The 15666-nt window shown below is 42.6% G+C and overlaps 1 protein-coding gene across 2 annotated transcripts in view; it reads left to right on the forward strand.

Annotated features, from left to right (window-relative positions):
* Window positions 1-15666, forward strand: part of tanc2a (tetratricopeptide repeat, ankyrin repeat and coiled-coil containing 2a) — a 59683-nt gene that overhangs the window by 16589 nt on the left and 27428 nt on the right. For both annotated transcript variants that reach the window (XM_026165963.1, XM_026165964.1), the window contains exons 2-3: window positions 8262-8374; window positions 8657-8758. In XM_026165963.1, coding sequence (XP_026021748.1) covers window positions 8314-8374; window positions 8657-8758 — 163 coding nt within the window. In that variant the 5' untranslated portion in view covers window positions 8262-8313. The remainder of the gene's footprint in view (window positions 1-8261; window positions 8375-8656; window positions 8759-15666) is intronic.

Consider the following 15666-nt stretch of genomic DNA (forward strand, 5'->3'; position numbering starts at 1 on the left):
GGACCTTGGACTTCACCCCCCGTCTGCATTTACTTCCGAGCAGCCCGAGGCGGTGAGTGAACGGGATGCATGGGCTTCCCCAGATTCCGGGACTTTGTTTTCTGGGGCTATTCAGAGCGGGATGGGAGACTGTACGGGTCGCTTACCCACCTTCGTGGTAACAGATCCTTCGCAAGTGGGCGTGTACAAACCCTCTATAAAACCGAGAGACTGTTTCTCTGCCGCCCCTTCTGAGCCAGGACTTTATCGCCATTCTCCGGCTCAGTTCTGTGTCCAGCCACAAGCCTCCCAGTCTGTAGCTCAACCGCTAGCCTCCCCAAGGACACAATTACCTGTTCTGCCGCCGCTCCAGTTAGCCACTCAGCCACCACCACCGCTTGCATCACCGCAACCCGTAGTTCAGTTAATGGCTGAGTCACAATTTTCACACTGCTTTTCCACCGCTGTTTCTGAGCAGGGAGAAAAACTGTTTCACTACGGACCTGTTCCTCAAAAGCTGGCAACATTAGAGACTGTTGCTCACTCCGGGGCTTCCCCAGAGGCTGGGTTTCTGCCCTCAGCTTACTCTGGACCCCTGGAGGCCAAGATGCCAGCTGTGAACTGCACCGGGCTGTCACTGCATGAGCAGGGTCAGTGCTCTGCGCAGCTGCAGCCCTCCTTATGTGTGCCGGAGGCCCACGTGCCTACTGGTTTTGTTTCATATGTGCCAGAGGCCCACGTGCCTACTGGTTTTGTTTCATATGTGCCAGAGGCCCACGTGCCTACTGGTTTTGTTTCATGTGTGCCAGAGGCCCACGTGCCTACTGGTTTTGTTTCATGTGTGCCAGAGGCCCACGTGCCTACTGGTTTTGTTTCATGTGTGCCGGGGGCCCCGGTGCCCACTGGTTCTGCGGCTGTTTTCGCTGGGGGGCCCGAGGAGCCCGTCCAGCCTCCTGCTTCGCTAGCTGGGGGGCCCGAGGAGCCCGTCCAGCCTCATGCCACACTGACTGCCACGTCGGCTGGGGGGCCCGAGGATCCTGTCCGGCCACCTGTGGCTGCTTCTCCACCTGTGGCTGCTTCTCCACCTGTGGCTGCAGCGCCGCCTCCTGCAGTATCATCACCTGCAGCGCTACCACCTGCTACTGCCACGCCTCAGCCTGAAGCTTCAGCCTCGCCTGGTTCTGGTCCAGCTTCGTCCTCACCTGGCCCAGCTTCAGCTTCAGCTTCAGCCTCGTCTGGTCCAGCTTCATCCTCACCTGGCCCAGCTTCAGCTACAGCTTCGTCCTCGCCCGGCCCAGCTTCAGCTACAGCTTCTTCATCGCCTGGTCCGGCTTCAGCTACAGCTTCTTCATCGCCTGGTCCGGTTTCATCCACGCCTGGCCCGGTTTCATCCACGCCTGGCCCGGTTTCATCCACGCCTGGCCCAGTTTCATCTCCAGCTTCATCCACGCCTGGCCTGGCTTCATCCACGCCTGGCCCGGTTTCATCTCCAGCTTCATCCACGCCTGGTCCAGCTTCGGCTTCGGCTTCAGCATCGCCTGGTCCGGCTTCTGCTTCAGCATCGCCTGGTCCAGCCTTCGTGTCTGCATCCTCGTCTGGTCCAGCCTTCGTGCCCGCATCCTCGGCCACAGCATCCTCATCTTCACCCACTGCGCCTAGTCCAGCCTCCGCTTCAGCATCCTCATCAGCATCGCCTGGTCCAGCCTCCGCTTCAGCATCCGCACCATCGCCTGCAGCAGCGTCTTCAGCATCCGCACCATCGCCTGCAGCAGCGTCTTCAGCATCTTCGCCCACTGCGGCCCCGGCTTCCGTGCCTTCAGCCTCGCCTGGCCCAGCCTCGTTTGGGTCTGGAGCTAAACGGCCGTTTTCTAGACCACTGGCTAGGCTAGTGGCCAGGCGCCGTCGCCTGACTGGCCGCCGTTGCCTTCCGCACGGCCGGCCCCCGGACCGCCATCGCCTGAGCAGCCGCCGTTGCCTTCCGCACGGCCGGCCCCCGGACCCTCTTCGCCTGAGCGGCCGCCGTTGCCTTCCGCACGGCCGGCCCCCGGACCCTCTTCGCCTGAGCGGCCGCCGTTGCATTCCGCACGGCCGGCCCCCTGAACTTTTTGCGCGCTGTCACGGCCTTCTTCGTGGACGGCCTCCCGAACTCTTTACGCGCCGCCACGGCCTTCTTCGTGGCCGGCCACCTGAACTGTGTTTTGGACTCTGCTCCCCTGTGAGTTTTTTTTTTTGTGAACATTTGTTTGGGACTCTGGGTCCTCCGTCTTTGGTCTTGGCCCGGTCCCTCCGTCCTGGGCCCCCTGCCGCCCGCCCGGATCTGGTGGTGTGTTTCTGTGGCTGTCGGGGGCCAGCCCTTGAGGGGGGGGTACTGTCATGGTCCTGCAGCCATGACTCAGTGACTTTGTGTTTGTGTTCCTTATTGTTATTATTCTCTTTATTATTCTTGGGCTGTTTTGGGATGGTTTGTGTTTTGGGATTTTAGATACTGGGTTTTGGGTTTGTGCTCCCTCTATTGGTCCCTGGTGTTAGTGTTCCCCTGTCTCGTCAGGTTAATCAGGTCCAGCTGTGTCTCCCACCTGTGTGTGATTTCCCAGTGTCTCTTTGTGTACTTTAGTGTGTGTTTTCCTCTGCTCCTCGTCGCGTCGTCTGTGTTCATACCTGGTGTAATCCCCTGCGTGCTCTCCCTGCTGTTCTCCCTTCATGCTCAGGTTTGCTATTTCTTTGTGTAGTTTCTCCCAGTTAGTTCGTCCTTAGTTCTGTTTGCCATCTCCACTTTATGTCTGGTATTGTTAATAAATCACCCTTCACGTCTGAATAAGTGCTGCATTTGAGTCCTCCTTCCACTCTTCACACGGCCGCTGCCCCGAACCGTGACACTTATTATGAATATAATGGAACTAAAGGGGCATGTGGCTCCACACAGTGTCTAAGTAGCAGTGTTGCTTGTGATCTTCTTGTGATTAAAATATTCCTGCCAATACGGCTGGGCCATATCATACCGTTCACATTAATACCGGTATAATGTTGGGCAACGATAAGAAAATAAAATATCACGATAGAATATGGATAAAACGTGCATGCGCAGTGCTTTTGTTTTACACACATGGCGGAAAAAGCACGGCGGCGGCGATGGAGAATGAGAAGGACGAAAGCGGATCGTTGAATGAAACGGATGAACCAGAGTTGGTTTGTTGTTGGTTTCTAAAACTGCTGCAACTTCAGTGGTGTGGAACTGGTTCAGCTTTCGTCCGTCAGATACACAACAAAGCACTATTTTTGGTAGAGCATGCTAGCGGGCCGTCGTTATTACCGTGTTTTTTGGAAAATACGGCACACTTAAAATCAGTCCTTTGATTTTTCTGAAAATCGACAGCGTCCCTTATAATCCCGTGTGCCTTGTGTATGAATTCTGGTTGTGTTTACTGACCTCAAAACGATTTTATGTACACGGCGCTCGAAAATCTGTCAAATGTTTCAGTACGACTTTGCTAACCTACGAAGCCGCACCGCTTGATGGATTGCCGGAGCATTACGGCTATCGTAGGCGGAGCCTCGCGGGGTGATACGTACTGTGCTTCAACATAATATTACCATATTGTGTGTGTGTATAACCTCTTTAAGTTTTGTGGATATTATACATGGTTATGCTGAGGATATGTCGGCCAATTTCCACTGGAAATGCCTTTTGGTTAAACTGTCAGCGAGGAATTTGCATTTGCACTGTTAAATTTTTATATAACTTTAATGCACATAAAAAACAGCTGCTTGTTTAAGTGAAAATACATTGGTTTTTTTTGTTTTTTTGCACTAATAAAGTTGTGGAGTTGTAAAGTTTTTTGTCTCGTGTCAATTATATCGTCAGTTATATCATTATTGCAAATTTTCAAATGTATATCGTGATATATATTTTTGGTCTTATATTTGGACTTATGGTTGTCAGACATATCCAGTAAAAAGAAAACACGATAATGATAAATCATATAGAAACCTTATGCCATATGTCGTATTTCGAACTGGAATAAGCCAGCAGTAACATGACAGAAATTAGTGTGTGTGTAAAAGCCTAATTAATATGCACTGTTGCTGACACGAGTCACACTGGTAGTTTAATAAAGCTGAATGAGAGTACAGTTATTAAATTGCTGTGCTGTGAAAACATCAGTTTCCCAGTGGAAACTATATCTATGCTGCTGTTATCAGCAATGGTCAACAGAGGGGGCCAGAGGTCAGTGCTTCCTTAAACTGTTTAAACTGTAAACCCCTGGTGTGGTTTCAGTGCCAGTCCTAAAACTATTCAGTGCATGTTGTACATGGATTTTTTTCAGAGTGTAAATCCTGAAGCAGAGACATTTTCTTAGTAAAACAGTGAGGAAGCAATGCCACTGCGACTCGGGCTTCCTGTGTTATTTAAACGTCCCTCTTGCCATGTAGGCTCTCTCACACAAGACACAATTTGGTTTTGTTATGTAGCAATACTTTGAACCAACTGAGATTAACCCTGTGAGGTCTAAGTCAGCATTGGGTTCCCTAACTGTAACCCTAACTCTATGCTATCAGGAAATATAACTTTTGTTTTTATTTGCATTATTCTCCCACATTTTGGAAATCAGGGAACAAAGAAAATAATCCCTCTAACTGACATCACAAACTATTTAAATTTTTTACAAGGAAGTACATTTACTTTCCTCCACTCCACTTATTCATAGTACCGCATTTGTTTCTGTTTGCAGAGGTATTTGCCTAAAAACCGAACAGTATGTAGCTCGACGTAGATCACGCTCTGTGTAGATTGAGTGCTGATTGGAAGAAAAGTGAGCTGGAACAGGAAAGGGATCACCAGCAGAGTTCAGAACACAGGGAGAGCGAAAAGGCACGAGGCATGAGCTAAAATTGACAGCAGCACCGTGCACCACGCTTTGGCGTCATTTTGCCTTGGATACTCTCAATTTTTGAAACCAGCATGGCCAGTGTGGTCAGGTTAAAGATGTGCATGTACAATTGCACCTGTATTTACCATTAATGATATATCAGTATAAGAGCTCAGAGATTCCCAGATTATACAGAGAGAAAAACAGCAGCATCTTGAAAAGATGAGTTTTTCAGAGTTTTTTCGGAGTGGCGATAATGTCATTCAGGAGAAGACCGACGGGATTCCAGCTTCCCCCCACATTGATAGTGCAAACAACACTGTGTCGTCTGATGAAGTTACAGCTGGAACACAACAAAACTAATGCAGCGCGTATTCGCTACCACATGGCTAACCCCAAATCTGAAGTCAGCACTAAAACACATCTTTTGTTCCCAGATGTCAGGTACCCATACGTGTAATCAAATCAGTGCCCTTGAAATGTAGAGTACATCTTCTTTATCTTCTTACCCCTCTGAGATCTAAGAAGTAGGTGGTAGCCCTAACCTATCCCTATATTTTGGAAAAATATAGTTAGAATGAATAAATTTTTTTTCCCTGCTGACTTAGGCGAACAGTTTAATAAAACACAAATGAGGTATTCATTAGATTGCCCAAGGTCGGTTAGGGTTTGACAGCTTAGACGTCACAAGGTTAAAGATGTGCATTTGCCATCTTCAGTTTTAGGATATATGTCAGAAATCTGTTTTTTAAATCAAACTATCTTTCAATTGAATAGTTTCACATATTTGTCCTGAGTGTCTTTCACGTTAAGTTAAAGTTGTGTAAAGTCTCATGGAGTTGCTTATTTGCTCAAAATCAATAACCTCACACTGACACAGTGACCCACATCTGAAGTTCTGTAGCCTTCATACGGCACAGATAAACCAGAGAAGCATACACCACCAGGCAAAAAGGGTTACATCAATATGAATTATCATTAGGGGATTGCTTAGCAACTGCAGATGGTTGCCTAGCAACAGCATTGCCAGGCAGCAGTATGGGTGTGTTCAAAAGTCACACTGTAGTAAAGCAAAAGAGCAAAGAAGGGAAATGTTGTGTGATGTGTGATTCTGTGTAGAATCAACTCTTAAATGTAATACAGCTTTTTAGTTTTCCATGGATAGACCCCACCTCCACCATCTTGGACTGCAGCTGCTGACAGTGGTCCTTGTTCAGCTTTGGAAATGTGCTCTGAAAAGACTGAATTCCCAACTAAAACTTGGAGGCTGGAGAGTAGAAAAAGGATTTTAGTCCGCAGCTACAGTCGTAGACAGTGGTCATAAAGGTTCATAGAGGGTGCACCACACACAACCCTCTGCTAACACCAAAAGTGGGTTGGTGAGCTTATTGCTATAACACTAGCTAACTGGCCATGGTATATCTGTAACATACTTCTGGTTATTTCAGCACGTGTTTAGACCCCATTATGAGCAAATGACTGATTAGAATGAAGTTCTGAGCTCATATATGTTTAGCTGTGGGTCAGGAGGTAGAGCATACAGCTCCTTTGGTTTGTATATTTAAGTATCTTTAGGCGAGATGCTGAACCCCAAGTTGCCCCTGATGTATCCATTGGTCTGTGAATTCTCCAGGGGAATGTGTGAATGTTAACCCTATAATGCCATTTGTATCATATTTCCTACATTAGTTTCTGAGACCTCTATCTCATGAACATGATCAATACTTGCCATAATTTCAAAATGTTATGGACAAAACTCTTTTTTGTCTAAAATTAACATTGTTGTTAACAAAAAGTTGCCAAAAATGCCCAATGTATCAAATGCCATATAAAAAATATATAATAAATATTAGTGCTGTCAGCGTTAACGGGTTAACGCAGGCTGATCTGCATTAACGCGTTAAAACGGGCTAATTCGCGTTAATGAGTTAACGCAGATCAATCCATGTAAGGGGTTACTCAGCATCCAGCGTTAATGCAGCTTAAACATGTTAACGCCATCATCACGACTAATGCGATGAACAATTAACCCGTCTGGAGCGCAGACTGACTCAAAATCCCTGAAATGACTCTGCTAACGCATTTCAGGAAGTTTGTCCAACGTGTGTCCATTCTGCGCTCCAGATGGGTTGAGCCCTTTAAAAATTGTAATCGTGTTAATCGTGATGACAGCATTAATGCGTTAACACTGACAGCACTAATAAATATATAATAAAGATATACCATAAACAACATGCTATAGCAAATATATACATGCTATAGCATTTTGTTATAAGGTTTATTAAACATCTCAGTTCCAAAAAAACAGAATTTTCTGGCTGTTTTTTGATGGGTTGGGTCTTACGGGGTTAAGTCAAAATTGATAGTATGAATGTATGTGAATGAGGCATGTAGTAAGAAACTGAGTAATCAAACAGAAAAGAACGGGGCTGTGTAAGTAACAGTCCATTTATGTATGTATTAAAGCATCGCAGCGGTATGACGCCTTTGCTAGCTTCACGGAGCTTTCAACTGGATGTGATGAATCAACACATCTGACAAAAAAATGATGAGCTTAAATCCTCCCTTACTTTGCTGCAAAAGGTCTAGGCTGTTGGAGGATTCCCATGATGCACTGAGGCTATGACCACACTAGCCCGAAAACGCCGTCTCAGTGTGGACGGGAGGCCAAAACGGAGAGAAAACGATGCATTTTCAAACGAAAAGTGTGGACGTAGCCTGAGTGTTTCACTCACTATGTGTTTATACACCTCGTGTTATTATTAATCTCTGGTTCTCTTCCACAGCATTTCTTTGTCCTGTCTTCATCCACTCTTCCCTAGCCGATCACGGCAGACAGCCGCCCCTCCCTGAGGGTGGTTCTCCATGAGCCTTCTTCCTGTTAAAAGCCACCAAAGTTCTTCTAGAAACAAGTCATGCTCCTTTTTATAATGCCAGAATAAATGGAAATCTGATTCATCTTCTACCTGACAGAACCTATATAATGCACATAATCCTATAACAGATGTATTTCCTTATCCTTTTATTAGTCCTCCGTGCTTATCACTGATGCAATGCACAACAACAGAATTCTTACATATATTTCTATTCAGGATTCTCAGGCATTCAGGAGTGCCACGTCTCCTCCCTGTTTTCTGTTTCTGCCACCCAAGCTACATAAGTGTCCTTTCAGATACTCTGGGGACCTGCTGCTATTGATGTTATAGCACTATAGCAGTATACTGAGTTCGGTCAGAGACATTTACACAAGGAAATGACATTCACTGCAGATGATTAAACTGTTAGAGCAATGAGATTCTGTTAAGGAACACATATGGATCATAACATGACTGGACATAAGGAGTCAGCTGGAAAAGGAAGTGATTAGTTCTAATGGTTTACTGACACACTCTCTCTCTGTCTCCATCTCTGTAGGAGTGTTGACAGGAAGTGTGCTCATGTGTGTTTGCTGACATCGTGAGCAATCATGTTCCGGAACAGCCTGAAGATGCTACTGGGCGGCAAAGGTCGCAAGAACAATACCAGTGGTCAGTAAATTCATATTATATGTGTTTTTCACCCGTCGTTTTGTGCTCCGACCAGAAGCTGTGCCTCTAGTCTGTGTGTTTCAATGAAGCCATGTCATGGATGTGTAAATAGATAGATATGTTAATGCTATATTACACAAAATATTTTCGTCTAATATTGTTGTAAAACACGCAGATCATGGGTGGCTGTTTGTTTGGGCACATACAGATGAGTTCTTCTTATGTACACCACTGTTTCATGCAGCAGTGTCTCTCTCTTGCTCTTTGTCACTTTTCCAATAGGTAACACGGACTCAGAGGCATCAGAAGTCAGGATGATCGAAGGATTCACTCGTTCACTCCCCTCCTCTCCTCTCCTTAACCTTCGCCTGGGCAAGAGACCTGGTAGGACTGTCTATTTATCTCAGTGCGTGCTCAATGAAAGGTTTCTCCCACTGAAAACGTTACGTCCAGATGAACAGAATCAACCTTTTGGGGCTGTCTGTGTAGCTCAGTATGTTGGTCGATCACTCATGTTTAGTATTTGATTGTGTGACGTAGGGCTGGGCCATATTATACCGTTCACGGTAATACCGGTATAATGTTAGGCAACGATAGGAAAATGAAATATGGCGATAGAATGGGAGTAAAACGCGCATGCGCAGTGCCTTTGTTTTCATACGCACATGGCCGATTGTTGAGTGAAACAGATGAACCAGAATTGGTTTGTAAAAATGGTGCAACTTCCGTGATGTGGAACTGGTTTGGTGTTTGTCCGTCAGATACACAACAAAGCACATTTTTTTGCAGAACATGCAAGCAGCCGTTGTTATTGTCGTATTTGTCGGACTAAGATGCTCTTAAATCTGGGAGTAATCTGGGTCCTAAACTCCGTATGTTTCAGGTCAAACAACACTGCAGCATCACTTAGAGTTAAAAACTGTCTAAATTCTTTCATCTTTAATAAAACGATCAGCATTGCTGCTTTACCAGGTGTAACTATAAAGTTTAACTTCCAGGCATCCATGAAAACAAAAGTTATTACATTTAACGGAGTTAGAAGTTAGCAGGAAGCTAGCGGAAGTTAGCTCGCTAGTTTCGCTAGTTACCTAAGCATGATATTGCATGTTCTGACTGAGAGATTTCTGAAAAAAATCAAACGTACAGCTCTGCTATCACTTCCAACATAAATGAAGACAGGAAACTAAACAGCAGTGAAGTTTGTAGGGTTACTGAAGTTGGGTTAGCTGCTATATAATGATGTGCTATGTGATCGCTAGCGACACAGCTATGTTAGCATAACATAAACAGTGAAGCTGGAGGACGAACACTAACACTTTTCCACTTATAAAAGTTAACGTGAAGGTTCTTTATGGTTAGAGACAAATGCAATCGCATGGCAGGATGCTGTAAACGGACCAAACTTCAGTCAGGAGAACAACTGAGATAATCCATCCACAATACGAGGTTAGTCATTAATATACTGCAACAACATGGGAATAGAGCAGCTGCCAGAGAATTCAACATTAATGAATCAATGTTACAGAAGTGGAGGAAGCAAGAAGAATGAGTTTAGTAAAGTTTGATTTATCTGACTGCTTTGTTTCGCTTAATGTGCCTTATAATCCCGTGCACCTTATGGTCCGAAAAATACGTACTGCACACTGCAGTTTAATGTTGCAAAGCACCTCTTTTTAACTTCAGTGGATATTATACATGGTTATGCTCAGGATATGTCAGCCCATTTCTACTGGAAATGCCTTTTGGTTAAACTGTCAGCAAGGAATTTGCATTTGCACTGTTACATTTTTATAAAGCTTTAATGTACATAAAAACCAGCTTCTTGTTTAAGTGAAAATAAATGGAAGGTTGTCTTTTTGCGCTAGTAATGTTGTGGAGTTGTATTTTGTCTCGCATCAATTATATCGTCGGTTATATCGTTATCGCAAATTTTCAAATATATATCATGATAAATATTTTTGGCCATATCGCCCTGCTCTAGTGTGACGTTTATGTGGTCTTATAAAAACAACAAGTAGTGCTGGAAATATGTGTGCAAATATTAGTCACAGTATCTGTGTATATATTTCTGCATCTTATTAATAGAACGTGATTGTAATTATTTGTTGACATTTTTATTTGCATTTAAAACGGTTGATAAAAAATATTTTTGTTGATATGGCATAGGACTCAGAAATAACTACCAGTAGTGATGGCTACTGTGATATTTTAAAACCAAAACTTTAAATTGTCTTTAAATATAATATATAAACTGTACTGCACTCCTTCCTTGATTTTCTTTGTTCCTGTGGCTTCTTCTCCCCGTAAATGCACTGATCCAATTCCTTTCCTGTTCTGATCCAATGTACATACCTTGATTTTATTTTACCTTACTAATGTGATACTCATGTTAACCATCTGAGGTCTAAATAATGCTGGGAGTTAACCCTAACCTGTACATTTTGACCTGGGAGCACAGTTTTTGAAAAGAACAGAAACATCATGTTCTGAAAGCACAGGATTAGGGCAAACTCATCAATGATAACGACTTAGACCAAAAAGGGTTAATACCTGCAGTGTTTCATTCATTAGTAACCAAGTGTCCACTGTCAGAGCCACAGCCCTGGTTCTTTTTAATGGACAAGACCTACTTTTTTATGTTGTAACCCAATGAAAATATGAACACACTGGTAGGATATACAAATATTTATAAATCTGCCCTTAAATCTTACATCAGAGCTGTACTTCCTGAACATGTTTATGATGTTATCAGTATCAGCGTCACTGAGTGATAGTCGAAGGACTTGGAAAGAAAAGCAGCTGGACTTCTTTAAAAAGTTGTGCCAATTGATCTCAATGGGTCACATGATTGGTGAGGGAAGGTCTCACAACGGTTTCACTCGAAACCTCTGCTGATAATGACCCATACCCTTTTTCACACCTTGGCTTACATCATAGGCGTCAAACTCCAGGCCTCGAGGGCCGGTGTCCTGCAGGTCTTAGATGTGCCCTTGATCCAACACAGCTGATTTAAATGGCTAAACATGTCTTGAAGTTCTCCAGAGGCCTGGTAATGAACTAATCATTTGATTCAGGTGTGTTGACCCAGCTTGAGATCTAGTCGCTTTTCTTTTTTTCAAGCTCCATCCATGACCTGGATGACTGAACCTGCACAGACACACTGAGTGATAGGTATGTTTACATTCACAGGTGCACTAGAAGCAAGAATAACTACCAGACAATTCTGCATGCCTTTAGTTGTTTAAAATAACAAAAATGCCAACAAATAGTCTCAATTCATACCTCATAATGCCGCTCACTACATGATATTGTAGATTTTAGATACTAACTCACCACGCTAAATGCCATCTTATCCCCCAGCTTGTGTTAGCTTGTTTAACTGCTACAGTGCTGCTGGTGCCACCACTTAGTACAGGACGAAGCTGTAAGTCTTGGGGGGTTGTTGTATTTGTGAACCACACACAGGGAAAATACTTCAAAAAATCTTAACTCACATTATACTAGATTACTTCATCGTTTCGTAGCTAGTAGTTAATGTTTGCTAACTTCAGTTAGCTTACCCTTTGCTTTTCCCGTTGCTGTAAAGTGAGCCTATATAAAAAATAACCAACCAAAACACTATGTCAGCTCTTTCTCACTAGTATTTTAGTAGTTCATTTTTACTTACCATCAACTTCTAGAAATCCATACCTGGAGTAATGTTTATAAGGCAAAACTAAAATAGTTTCTAGAGGGTGAAGCTCAACTCCTTCGAAGAAAAAGTCCTTCAAGAATAAATGAAAGGTACAAGACTAAAATACATTTGTGTGAGAGATGTAATAAACATGTTGGATATACATGTATACATATGAAATGCATCCTTGCAAATTCAAGAAACCTGCCCGTTGTTGTGAAGCGTCGACTCACGTTTATCATGTGAGTACACTTATACAGTGGAAACCCACAAATGTTTGCCAAAGGGGGAGAAGGAGGACAACCAGTTAGTGTAACATATTGTCAGGATTTCAGGAAAGTCCGTATGGCTGTTAATGCAAAGTTAAATCATAACCCTCCAGCTGCACACAGACAATGGCAGTAAGCTGGGGAATCCTTCTGGAACAGTCTGAGCTGATAAGCTCTGTCATTAAGCGAACGTTTCAATGAAGATGAAACATTGTCAACTGACAACATATTCATATCTGTCTGTGTCGTTTCATCAGTTGATCTTTGCAAATGCTTTGCTGCTTAAAACGTCATGTTTGGTGTGAAACATGCTGAAACAACAGGATTCAAGCTGCTGGGAGGGTCTGTGTCCTCTTCTGTGTGCATAATGAATCTATATCATAAGAAATCTATACGCGCAATTTATGCAAATCTTCTTGTAACCATGGTAACACAAGCCTGTTCCTCATTAAGGCACTCGAAGGCAGTTAAAACTGCAGACTGTTTGTGTCATCTGCGCACTATGTGTTTTCTTCCTCCCTCAGACACACAAACACACACACACACACAGAGCTGTGACCTGTTACACAGCGTATGGTAGCAGATGGGGGTGGGTTGGCCTTTGACCCTGTATTTGATCGTCCCACTGTGCCTGAGTGAGAGAGAAAACACTGAAATATTACACCCAGCCCCCTGCCAAGCTCTCCAATCCTCTCCTCACCTAAACTCTTCTCCCGCTGCTCCTCTTCCTCCTCCTCGGGGCTGATTTGACACACTTGTCTTAAACATTACCATGTGGAGTTTATCTCTCTGCCCTTTATAAAGTACGGCACTAAAGAAGGGAGACTTCTTTAGTTATTGCACAACGTCTACACACACAAACACAGACAATCTCAGATTTGGCTTATTTCTCTTAACCCTTTTTTTTTTCTTCCCATTGTGTTTTTCCCCCTGTGCTTATACTCTTTTTCACCACCCCGGCATATCCCTGTCCTTTGTTTTGTCCTGCTCCTTTCCGTGACTTCTACACATCATTAGTTGCTGACATGGATCCACAGTTTGAAAAGACACAAATACCTTTGAGGTTGTGTCAGGAACAAGCAACACAGAGAGTTGTTGCCTGTACTGATCTCAGATAGAGGCAGTGTGCAAAGTATGTTGTGGTATGTAGCTTGGGCTATAGCAGTAATTAAGTGTAAGCTAGCTTTTTAATAGCTAAAAGTAATTTAATTGGAAATTAAGTTGTTGCTTTGTACAAAAACATTTTTTATTGTGCCAAATATTTAGTTTTTTAGTAATTTCATAATAAATAAATTATATGTCCTCAATCCAGAAAAAGGAGCTAATGCCTGCTTAACATTTCAACTCACAGTTATGCTTTTTTTAAGCCACAGGTGAACTTTTTGTCAACAGTAGTCTAAGGAGCTTGGAAAGAAAAGCGTCTGGACTCCTTTAAGTTGCTTGAAGATATTTCACCTTTCATCTGAGTAGCTTCTTCTAGGGTCAAATGGTGGAGAGTCCTAGATTTAAGCAGATTTAAGCAGATTTTTGTGAACAGTAAAATCTTTTGGCCACCAACATTTAGCATCTTTCATTTTAAGAGCAGTGAATGGATATCTCTTGCTAAAATACAATTTGGGACTTGTATTTTGCTTAGTAAACACTATAATCTGATGAATTATTATAAAACTATAATAATTCACCATAATTAAAGCCTTTGCAGTTAAATTCAGTCATTAAAAAACAAAAAACACAAGCTAACTCTAGCTCAAGATTGACTAGAGCTTATCATATCTGAGCTTAACTGCAAGGTTAGCTTTTAGCCTTTTTTCAGTTTACAATATTTGATAAACTTTCTTTGAATAACATGTTTAAACCTCCCGTTATTAACTATGTACGTGCTGTGTAAATAAGCTGCAAAGACATTATTAACATATAATCAGATTTTATGCTGGTATTTTACACTAACTAGCAAAAATTTACTAATAGGTCCAACAGTGTAAAAGATGGATGTAGTTCGGGGGTCAGAAAAGTTCATTCAAAACTGAAGTTGCTTAAATCTGAATTCTTTTTAATGAACACGGAGGGATCCTTCAACCTGAAAACACTTTGTGTTGGATACAATTCTATCTGTGTCTGGTAGACTCTTTATTAATGAGTTTATAGACTCAGAAAGGAGGATTGTTTAACATATTGTCATTTGCTAATAAGGTTGGGCGATTGGATGAATATATCGACTATTGACGATAGGCCGAGCCTTTCGCCGATCGTTTACACAAGAGCGGTGTATTTATTTATTTGCCCACGAGTAAGTTTGCTAATATTGTTTATTGAAGCTAAGAGAAGCGGTCAACCAAAAAAATAATAGCGCTGTTTTAATGGCACACTCTTCCAGCTGTGAACAAATGCACATAACTCAGAGTGCGCAAAATGCAGCGACTCCTTTACTCAAACTCAAAAAGAACGAAAGGCAGCGGCCTGTGTTCAGAAAAAACACAAAAACATTTTATTTGAATAAAAAAACAACAACAATGGTGGGGAGGGAAACAACGAGAAACTGCATCTTTTTTCTACTATAACCGTGTTTACAGGCTGTTCCAGTGTTTGTCTTACAGACTCGACCAAACTACAAATACAAATTAAACAAAAAGTAATTAAAAAATCAAAATGTCTCTTCCAGCCAGCACAAAAAAAAAATCTCAGACGTAATGTTAAGTCTTTTGTATGATTTGGCGAATCTCAAACAAAGAAATAAATGAATGAATAATCCAAAAAGTAGCTATATTAATACTGAAACAAACAAGAAAAGAAGGTAAAATATTCCCTCAACAAACAAAACGTATAAATTCTAAACGCGAAAATCAGTCCATGCATGATTACATGGCTCCGCCCATCAAAATGTCTGTGCCTGCGCGAATATATCGCCTGTCATCGGTTGTTGGACTGCCAACATATCGCCCAAGCTTATTTGCTAATGACTATTCAATCAGAGGAGGTTATTGTTTCACAGTCAGCTCCACTTTTCTATTATCACATCTGGCTTTCAAAGAGATGCTCATGGTAAAAATGTTTGACTCGAGCCTTTATAGCAGGACCTCACAGTCCAGTGGGTGACATCACAGAGGCTTTAAACTGTGGCTTTACAAAAGGTTCTTACTCTGTATGTTTTTAGAAAACTAAATAAAAAAATAAATAGTGTAATAACGTTCTAAGATGAGTGGATAATGCTTTAGATACATTATCTCTAGTAGTTTCATTTTTCTGTACATCTATATGTTACCTATAAGGTATTAATGTAACCTGTTAAATGTTTTAGGTTGCACTAAAACTATTTTTAGGTGAACAACAAAAGGTCAAAGGTAAAAGTTGGA

This window comes from Astatotilapia calliptera, chromosome 4 (genome assembly GCF_900246225.1).
Source record: "Astatotilapia calliptera chromosome 4, fAstCal1.2, whole genome shotgun sequence".
NCBI classification, from domain to species: Eukaryota; Metazoa; Chordata; class Actinopteri; order Cichliformes; family Cichlidae; genus Astatotilapia; species Astatotilapia calliptera.